The following is a 10017-nucleotide window of genomic DNA, read 5'->3' as shown; positions in this document are numbered from 1 at the left end:
GTCTATATATGTCTGCATATGTAAATGGAGTGTCTTATTTTCATTTAGGGTAATTTTTTATGTTCTGGACTGCAGCTTGCTTTATTGTTTGCAAATATCATGCAGCACTGAACACCAAGAACAATTCCTTGTATGTGAAAACCTACTTTCTGATTATGATTATGGTAATGGTATGGCACATATATATTATAGGAATGTCATTGAGGCTGTGTTGTAATGTGTTCTGGAGTTGGACGCAGTAACTTTCCATCACACTAAATATATACCCCTCCTTGGACTACATACCGCTATTTGTAGTTTTCAGACAAAGGGGTGGAGGGAGGGGGGGGGGGGGGGGGGGGGTCGCAGACAGCTGACGCACCGGAGCGGAGCTGCTGCGCGTTTCTGTGCGCATCTTCATTCCTGGCCACAGGAGGGGAAAAAAGGTGCGCACAATGTCTACCCCATCCTCGGAAGCGGTTCTTCCGCTCGCTGCTGCGCTACAGCATCGGACCCGCGACTTCCACAGCTCCCCGCAGCTTTGAGAACAAGGTAAATACAAGGCTGTTGGAGACGGAGAGGAGACATATCCTGCCGACGCCAATGAAGATTATGGATACTGACAGAAAACCTGCATGGCATCATTAGATGTTTAACTGGTGGGAGTTTAAAAAGCACTTTCCCCCCCGATGATGGACGGCGGACCGTCGCCGAGGACCTCCACACCTGATCGTGCGGCTTTCGCCAACACATGAGCATGTTTTGTCTGATGAAATCTCGTGGCTCGGCGGACAGCAGCAGGGCTATGGGGATCAGACACGGGACTAAGACCCAACATCAGTCCAGAACCACGTCCAAGATTTACTTCAGCTTCATTCTGCTCCTGCTCATATTCACGCCGAGGGTGGACTCGTCGTGGTGGTGAGTGACAGCTTCGAATCAGGCTGATCATGATGACTGTTTATTGGATTAACTTTATTAGATACACGTCTGTGAAACGAAGCAAAGTTATCGATGCGAGCGTAAAATATTGACTTTTTCTCTCAAGTGTAAATATGGAAAATGATCTTGTGATAAAGTCAGAAGGGATGAATATATATAGAAATATATAGGTTTGTTGGTAAAAAAAAAAAAGAGGCTTTATCAAGATGACTGTAACATCATGTTTGTCAAATAAAGCTCAAGTTTATATATATAATTGTTATAATATATATATATATAATCATTATTTTATATATAAATGGAACACCTTTTCCTCCTGCTTTTACACCATCAATGCAAAGTGAAATGTTGACAACAATGTGTGGCATGTGTTTATAAAGATTAATGATGTTGGGGGATCTCCCCTATTCATCCATCAGCCCAGAGCAAGTGGCAGGTGCTGGCGCTGGTGCATGAATAAAATGCCCCTTGATGATAATTCTCTTGAGGTTTTAAACGATCAGAGGAGGAAAAAAAAAAAAACATTGGAGGGAGGGGGGATGTAAGCCCCCCACCTTATCCCACCCACCTGAAATAGTTGGTCTCGTGTGTCAGGCCACTTACAGAAGTTGTATTTGATGTGTAGCTTACTTTATATTTAACCCACCGCAGTGAAGTGGTTCTAATTCTACGTTTTGCCCCGTTATGTGCAGCCTTTTATTTTACGGATGGATTTATTTTTTTTATTGTTTTTTTTAAACATAACTATTTGTAAATAATGTTCTGAATGGTAATTTCCCACGACAGGCAAAAGCATGTTATCCTATGTTCCATTGTTGCTGTCTTGTGCAAAAACATTATGGAAAGGAAAAAAAAGATGATTAAATCAGAGAATCAAATTCCAGAGAGAGAGAGAGAGAGAGAGAGAGAGAGAGAGAGAGAGAGAGAGAGAGAGAGAGAGCAGGAGAGTCCGGGAAGCGTTGTGTCAGATGATTAATACGTATTTAATCCTGGTTTGCATTGTTAGGGCCTATATTTAACCATTGTGATAATTTAGATGAGCGCCATGTGTCTCACTGCACAGGACCCCCTTCGCTGTCTCTCTCTGTGTGTGTGTGTGTCCTCTTAGAGACAGTCAGGGGTCTTTTGGCACAGCCAGTGTGTACAACACAATAAACACAAGTAGTGCTTCTGCTCTGCTTTACTGCTCGGGCAGATAGTCGCTCCGCGGTAGAACGGGACTGGGACAGCCATAACGGGAGTGGAAAATGCCTGCTACGTCCGTTTCTGTTTCGGTGGCCAGGCGACACAAATGTGGCTGCGATTAGGGACTATAATGATATCCGGATGGAGAGTGGAGCGTGCAGGCTTAGAGAGGGAGAGGGGTGAGGGGGGGTTCTGCATATGGTTGATGAGTGAGGCTGGGAGGGAAAGGCCTGAGCGGTCACTTGCACTGTAGATGACTGTCCTCATGTCCTGTTGATAAGAGCCCCCCCCCCTGTGTCACAATACCACCATCATGTGATCTGCCCTTTTAAGAGTCGCTACAAAAGTAAGGGATTATTGTCTGAATGGAGCAGGAAGCAAAAGGGAGAGAAGTGCTTTTCACAGAAAGTGAGGAATTTAATAATCTTCTCTTCTACGTCTGAGTCTCAAGTAGACAAGGGGTGTGGATGAGAGGAAATGTAAGCACGCTAGTATAGGAGTCAAATCTGTAGTCTGCTTTTATTCGCTTTTCTTGCCGAGACAATATAAATACGGCTCTCTTGTTTGCACACCAAATATGACAGCAGCCGGCTAACGTATACAAACTCGCTCTGTCCAGAAATAGCATAACCACCAACCATCACTTCTGCACTGTTAATCATTTCTACTTGTTAATTTACGACTATATGTTACTGCAAAAGTTGCTAATTTAGGCGATTTTCTTAGCATGAACAAAATGTTAGCAGCAGGGTTAGCAGTCTTACAATAATGTGCAAACGCTCCCAAATCCCAGTCTGCCGACACCATGTGAATGCAGCATAAGACCAAGCTGAGATAACCCTGATGACATCATTATGATCATTGTTTTCTCAGACTTGACACAGCTCTTCCAGAGCGACAAATGTGGGCTCACGTGATGAATAAACATTACCAGGAAAATTGGTGGAGTGCCCCTTTAAGTTATCACGATCAATACTAGGGATTGGACGATGTTGGATTTTATCGTGGATCGCAATAAAAAAACACAATAAGTTGATAAGTTGAAAGTTACCAGGATAATCATAAATATCACAAGTACCACTATCATGAAGTGAAAAATAGAGGAAAAAGAGGATACAAAAATATATTTTTAACATTTATTTATCCTTTATTTCAGATGATTTGATTGTTTTTCAGTGAAAAGGATGTTCACAAAAAAAACGTGTCTTATCTTGAATTGATTGATGATTATCATGATTATCAAGTACTGAATCGCGATTATTTTGGCCAGAATAATCGTGTAATTTCCCTATCAATACTGTGTCTGCAGGTACATCGGAGCGCTGGGTGCTCGGGTGATCTGCGACAACATTCCCGGCCTGGTGAACAAGCAGCGGCAGCTATGCCAGCGGCACCCGGACCTGATGCAGTCCATCGGCGAGGGAGCCAAAGAGTGGATCAAAGAGTGCCAGCACCAGTTCAGACACCACCGCTGGAACTGCAGCACGCTGGACCGGGACCACACCGTGTTTGGCAGGGTGATGCTGCGAAGTGAGTCTGCACATGTGTGACTGGGATTTCTATCTGTGTGGTTCTTTGTCCGTGCGTGACAGCGGTTGTTTATGTCAGAGACACTCGAGTTAATCATCCTCGTAAAATGTCTCGGCTGTTACCAGATAAGCAGAGAATTAATAGGTGTCTTATTAAATCAACTTTGCGATAGAATACAAACAAAAAAAAATAGAGTGTTGTGTTTTTTTTCTCCTTCCCTCCGACTTCTCTGGAAGGAGGGAAGATTGGGAAAGTGGACGTTCTCCGAAAAACAAGTAGCAGATCGAGAGATCCACACTGGTGATGTATAAACAGTAATAGGAGATGTAAATATTTGGGTAGATGTTTCTGGCAGCCAGACAAAGCTTTACTCCTTGACATATCGCCTGCGTTCTGCTCCGTTGCGTGAGCAGAAATGAGAACGGGAGGTGGGTGGGAAAGCCAGAGCAAATAACCCCCAAAATCTCCTCTCGTCTGAAATGAAAACACAACCCAGTGTCGGAGAAAGCTGCCATCTGGGCAAAAAAAAAAAAAAAAAAAAAAAGGTGAAAGGAGAGTCGGCTGGACTGTGATCTTTAAGCCAATGAGCTTCTACCTCTGTCTGGACCATCCACCTTAAATGGAATGATTTTCTGTGCTCCTGCTGAAGGGAATATTACTTGAGAACGGCTGCTTTACTGAGCAGTAACAGTGAACCTGGGCAGCTTGAATCTCACCAAAGAAAGCAACAAAATGACATTCGCCATCTTATCAAATTAAAAGTAGCAGTAAGAAAATCTGCAAACGATTTCCCACTGAAAATACATAATTTAACAGCAACACCTCTCTCTCTCTCTCTATCTCCCCCGGGCACCCAGGCAGCCGCGAGGCAGCGTTCGTGTACGCCATCTCTTCGGCAGGAGTGGTCTACGCCATCACCAGGGCGTGCAGTCAGGGGGAGCTAAAGATCTGCAACTGCGACATCCACAAGCGAGGGCGAGCCAGCGATGACAGGGGCAACTTCGACTGGGGCGGATGCAGCGACAACATCAACTACGGCATCAAGTTCGCCAAGGCGTTCGTCGACGCTCGGGAGAGGATGGTGAAGGACGCCCGCGCCCTCATGAACCTGCACAACAACCGGTGCGGTCGGATGGTGAGCGGCGGTGGGAACGGGATTTGTCATGTTGATTAGCGGGATTTTGATGCTTTGTTTTAATTACCTTAGTTACATTCAATTATGAATTACATGACCCAGAAAAGTATTTAAAATTAGCTTTACCATTAACAGCTGTTACACTAAAGGGAACTCATTACTACAGCAAAAAATAATTAAAATTATAATAATGATAGTCATATCATATATATTATTGTGCATAATGAGCAATTTTTCACTGTATTATTGCAACTTTTTTACTTTTGAGATGTAGATTTTGAGTACTTCTTCTACCAATGCATGGTTAACGTTTGTATATTCAAAAATTAAAAAGGTTTTTCTTTCATTCATTCACACAATTTTCAGATACAGGTAATGTAGTGTAGTGCATTTAGAGATGCAAATCGACTTGGACATTTCTTCACTTTTAAGAAAAGAAATGTAAATTACTCTTCTGGTTCTTTAAAAAGGCAACACCCCTGGCAAAAGGCAACAAATGAGATCAAATCTCCCAACAACGTACGTAGTTTCAGGCTCGACACATAGAAGCCAGATGGGTTCAAAAAGGTCTCTGGAGGAACAACAATTTAAAGTAAACTCCCGTCCGAGTGAAGCAGGGCTGATCACACCTACGTGATGCCACGGGCAACATCACAGGCTTAACACCCCGCCACCTTTGACCTCCGCTCTAGGCAGTGAAGCGCTTTATGAAGCTGGAGTGCAAGTGTCACGGGGTCAGCGGCTCCTGTTCTCTGAGGACCTGCTGGCTGGCGATGTCGGACTTCCGGCGAACCGGAGACTATCTTCGCAAGAAGTACAACACGGCCATCGAGGTGACCATGAACCAGGACGGGACGGGCTTCATGGTGGCCGACAAGGACTTCAAGGGAAGCACCAAGAACGAGCTGGTGTACGTGGAGAACTCACCGGATTACTGTCTGACAGACCGCTCGGCAGGTGAGTTAAAGGGCTAAATGAAGAATTCTGAGCTCAGTGCTCTTTTTCCAATTTCCAGATCATTATTAAAATGGTTTTTCACCTTAAATGAACCAACATTTTCTGATACGCCCCTTTATGGGATGAAGTCAACGTTTGATTGACGTTTTCTCGTTATTGAGAAACGTTACGTTTTAAATTGCACACATAGCACACATTTACACAAAGGAGTGTGTAGGATCAGCCGAAATGTACTAAAACTATGTTTTGATTTATCTATAAAATAACCTGAAACCAAGGTTTATATCTACATACCAATCCGCCGTGTTTCTACAGTAGCCCAGAGTGGACAAACAAAACACCGGCTCTAGCGAGGCTCTCGCACTTTTCTTAACCGTTACCTGCAGGCCACCGTAGTTTTCCGACATGCTTGAAAAGCGGAGGGATGTTCAGTAGGATGCACTCTGCGACCTCACCACAAGGTACCGCTAATTCCTTCACAGCACGAAAACGATGTTATCTCATAAATTCAACAACAATCTCTCTCTAACCCACACGATTACAACTATGTGGTGGAGATGACCCGACTCTTGATCCAACGGATCATGTCGGGGCATAAATTTAGCAAAAATAAAACAGATACCAGACTTGGATCAGGACTTGGGCCAGAAAGACTTGGTTAGAACATCGCTGAGTTTGTGAAATACTTCATAATTTTATTCAGGTGTGGCTGCTTTGTGCTAAATAATGAAATTATGATTAATATCAAATGTAGCAGATTTCCCAATTTTCATTTAGGAGACCACTGCGTATATTGTAACGGGTCAAACAGGTGGTAGGTCCCGTGTCACTTGGAAAAGACTCGTCCACAGAAGGCTTGCATTCCTTCACAGCTTAACTTTCAATGATTTGACCTTTAACATGTCCTTTAGTGTTTCCTTTACCTTGTTAAGCTCCGTCTCTCTCCTCCAATCCGTCCCCTTCAATAGAGCGTGAAGAGTTCACCAGCTCAGCGTTTATAGGTGAGCTGAGATAGCATAGTGCAAAGGTGCAGGGGTGATGCGATGGCCCTCCCAGATCCTCCCATTCCTCCCTGCCGTTAGCTTGGTTGCAGCTTGCCAACGGAGGTGTGTTCACTCAAATGAAAGGCTGTTTTTCCTTGTTAAAAGGTGATCTTAAAAAAAAGGAGCTTCTGACCCGCCACGCCACTAATCTCCATTGTATAGGAATTCATAGCCCAAGGATACATGGAGGCTTATTTTTCAAATCCTTCTTTTGGTCAGTATTAGGCTCCACTCCCTCGAGCCTGAGGGGAATATCTCCTCTTATCCTTCCCCCCCCCTTTACTTCGGAGATGCTCTGTTATTAGACGTGGCATCCGATCTTAGGCTGAGATTTTTACACCCGAGTATGCGGACACCTTTTGTGTTCGTCACTGAGACTATTCTGTCAACGTGTCTGTAAGCCAATACCCCGCTGAAGAGTGTGGGAAAAAAGTGATATTTGGTCAAATAGCTTCAGTTTTCAGCATCATATTATTCACTGGTTTTCAGAGGCGGTCTGCTGCCAGCATTAGCAGTTCTGGACAGCTACAGTATGTCGTCACTGGAGGGCTTTCCAAAATAGAATCAAGTTGAGCTGATATGTGACTAGGAGTAACAACCGCTTTAGAAGAAGAAGAAGAAGAAGAAGAACAGTGACTATAGAGTTACTGCATGTGAAATAGAAAAATATAAATGTCTTTCACACTTCAAAAATAGAGTTCTAATTCCTTTGAAGCTGCACTTATTATTTGTGTATTACCACTGGATCTAATAGTTATGTGAAAGGGCTCATTGGTGGGCAAGTTAAAGTCTGGTATAGCCAGATCTATCTTCACAAGGCTGTATTATTAAAGAAACATCTGGCTTCACACATTATCATTAAGGGGAAAAAAGGGCTCCGGCTGGTTTGTATTTTTTTTAAACCAAATCGCAATCATTGAAGCACAGGATGCAGAGATGGTGTCCGTGTAAAATAGATAACAGAAGGGGAGGAGAACACCGGCGAGCATATATTATGTCATTATATAAAAGCGATTTGCAGGCTACTACACCTCCTACAGAATTTCTATATGTAACATCACAAATATATATTTTATATTCATGAAAACTACTTGAATTTACGTTATATTCCTTTACAGGCTCCTTGGGCACAGCAGGCAGAGTGTGCAACAAGTCGTCCAGAGGCACGGACGGCTGCGAGGTCATGTGCTGTGGGCGGGGCTACGACACGATGCGTGTCAAGCGTGTCACCAAGTGCGAGTGCAAGTTCAAGTGGTGCTGCGCCGTGGAGTGCGACGACTGCGAGGACTTGGTGGACGTTCACACCTGCAAGCCCCACAAGCGGCCCGATTGGCTGGACATAACCTAACGAGGGAGACCCGACCAATCACCAAGTCCCCACTGACTCAATATTGACTAAATGACTGCATTTTATTATGGGATGTATAATTGGGATCTCTTAACTCCAATACCTCTGGCTTTGACACTTCCCTGAAGCAGAGACTTCACAGACCTTGATGCTCAACTGGAAATTAGGCCCAGTTACTGACTGTGTGCTGCTTTAATAAGTGTTTTTTTTTAAAGACAAACTTTGACTCTTTGATACAAAACAGCTGAATATTACATCATTCTGTAAATTCAGCCTTGTTTGAAGCAGAGATACGAGGTGACTCCTGCTTGTTTTACAGTTTGTAAGAATGTGACATACTGCTCATACCGATGATCATAACAATAATATTTAACCTGAAGCAAAAGAGATAATGAGATACTATACTGTAAAAACAACACTGACATTGTATCATTTAAAATGATATCAAGTCATTGTATGGTACCGCAACAAATCATTTCAAATACAAAAGACAGTTGCTGCTAATGAGTGCAACTCTAAGAAACTAACAGTTGGAATGAGCTCGTGAAATGAGATCAGACAATCACACTGTGGGGCAGGAAGGAAGTGCAAACAGGAGACCTTCAGTTTAAGTGGCTGTGTACTTGCTGCAGAGCGGACTTCCTCCGGTTCACTGGAGGAAAAGGACTCACCGAGCAGGAAAGATGAAGCTCCAAATTGACTTTGGACTGTTATCTGAAGGGGTGACATTTAAAAAGGATCCCATGTTTTTTGGACTGTCTGCAACACAACACATTATTGCTATGTGGCCTGATGGAGAACTTGATCATTTCTACCTCTGGTTCTTTGTCTTCATTTCTTCATTCATAAAAAGCCTCCCTCATACATTTCAATCATGCTGGGGCACAATTTAGTGATGTCCGGTAAAACCAAGGCAATGTGTAGGCCAATAAAATGCATGCAGGCGCACATTGATCGTAGATCACTTTACGTGATGATCATCATGCAGGAAGCGGAAATTATTTTCGACGTGATGACTTCCCAAAGTCAACAAACTGCTCATAAGTCTTCAAATGGAATGGATTTATTATTTAAAAACAGCCCCTCCTCCTGGATCATCAGTACCTTAAACAATGCCTCCCAACCCAGGGCAGCTGGTTTTGATCTGAACACCATCTTGCCCGCAGCCTTTGATTTACCCACTTCCAGTTTCTCTGGGCCATATAGTTGTTTCTTATTATTATTCTCCCCTCATGCCTCTAGTTTGGTGGCAGTGAACTCAAGACTGTTATGGAAAGGTTTTAAAATCTTACAATTGAATCAGATGCAGCCTTTATATTTTGTATTTGCAAAAAAGAAATAATCATACCTACATCCTGCATTGATGCCGTTATAAGTCAGCTTTAAACACTATATGGATCACTGATAGTGAGACACATTTAATTATGTTATCAGACCCAGTACGTCCCCTTGGATCACTGTGTTGTTTATTTTTTGCCTGCATATTTGAACTTAAACTTTACCAATGTAAAAAAAAAAAAAACATTCTGTTGGTATGATGTCAGTATGTCAGTAACCAATGGCGGTCCAGCAGCTTCATCACACAGAACCACCCCGTGGCCGTGTCACCAACAGCTGCTACTTCCCTCGAACTAAAAGGCCTGAGAATGCACATAAAAAAAATGTATATGCTGCTAAATTGTTATAGATCACAAGTAAAACTGAACAGCAAGGTATGTACTGTAAAGCTGAAAATTCAAATTCTATGAAAAAAATTAAAAGCACAGTTTCTGTTGAGGAGTTTAATGAGGTCCAGTTGTTATCACACGCACTCTCCTTTCCAGCATATGCTTTTCATTGGCGAGTCGTATCTGCAGCTTTGTCTCATCTCCATTGCAAAAGCCGGCGCAGCATGTTTC

The 10017-nt window shown here is 43.1% G+C and overlaps 1 protein-coding gene across 1 annotated transcript; it reads left to right on the top strand.

Annotated features, from left to right (window-relative positions):
• The first annotated feature begins 457 nt into the window (after positions 1 to 457).
• LOC311032753 (protein Wnt-2b-A-like) lies at positions 458 to 9461 on the top strand. Its single transcript, XM_084039757.1, has 5 exons — positions 458 to 900; positions 3416 to 3636; positions 4494 to 4771; positions 5464 to 5728; positions 7890 to 9461. Exons 1-5 carry the CDS (start codon positions 731 to 733, stop codon positions 8117 to 8119), a joined length of 1164 nt encoding a protein of 387 aa, XP_083895883.1. The 5' UTR covers positions 458 to 730; the 3' UTR covers positions 8120 to 9461.
• The last annotated feature ends 556 nt before the right edge of the window (positions 9462 to 10017 follow it).

Source organism: Eutrigla gurnardus, assembly GCF_963514095.1.
Source record: "Eutrigla gurnardus genome assembly, chromosome: 2".
NCBI classification, from domain to species: Eukaryota; Metazoa; Chordata; class Actinopteri; order Perciformes; family Triglidae; genus Eutrigla; species Eutrigla gurnardus.
This window is presented reverse-complemented; position numbering and strand designations above follow the sequence as displayed.

Coding starts and splice junctions, on each gene's coding strand:
- LOC311032753 (XM_084039757.1), top strand. CDS start 731: ATGAGCATGTTTTGTCTGATGAAATCTCGTGGCTCGGCGGACAGCAGC. Junction 901..3,415: donor AGGGTGGACTCGTCGTGGTG/GTGAGTGACAGC, acceptor CTGTGTCTGCAG/GTACATCGGAGCGCTGGGTG. Junction 3,637..4,493: donor TGGCAGGGTGATGCTGCGAA/GTGAGTCTGCAC, acceptor CCGGGCACCCAG/GCAGCCGCGAGGCAGCGTTC.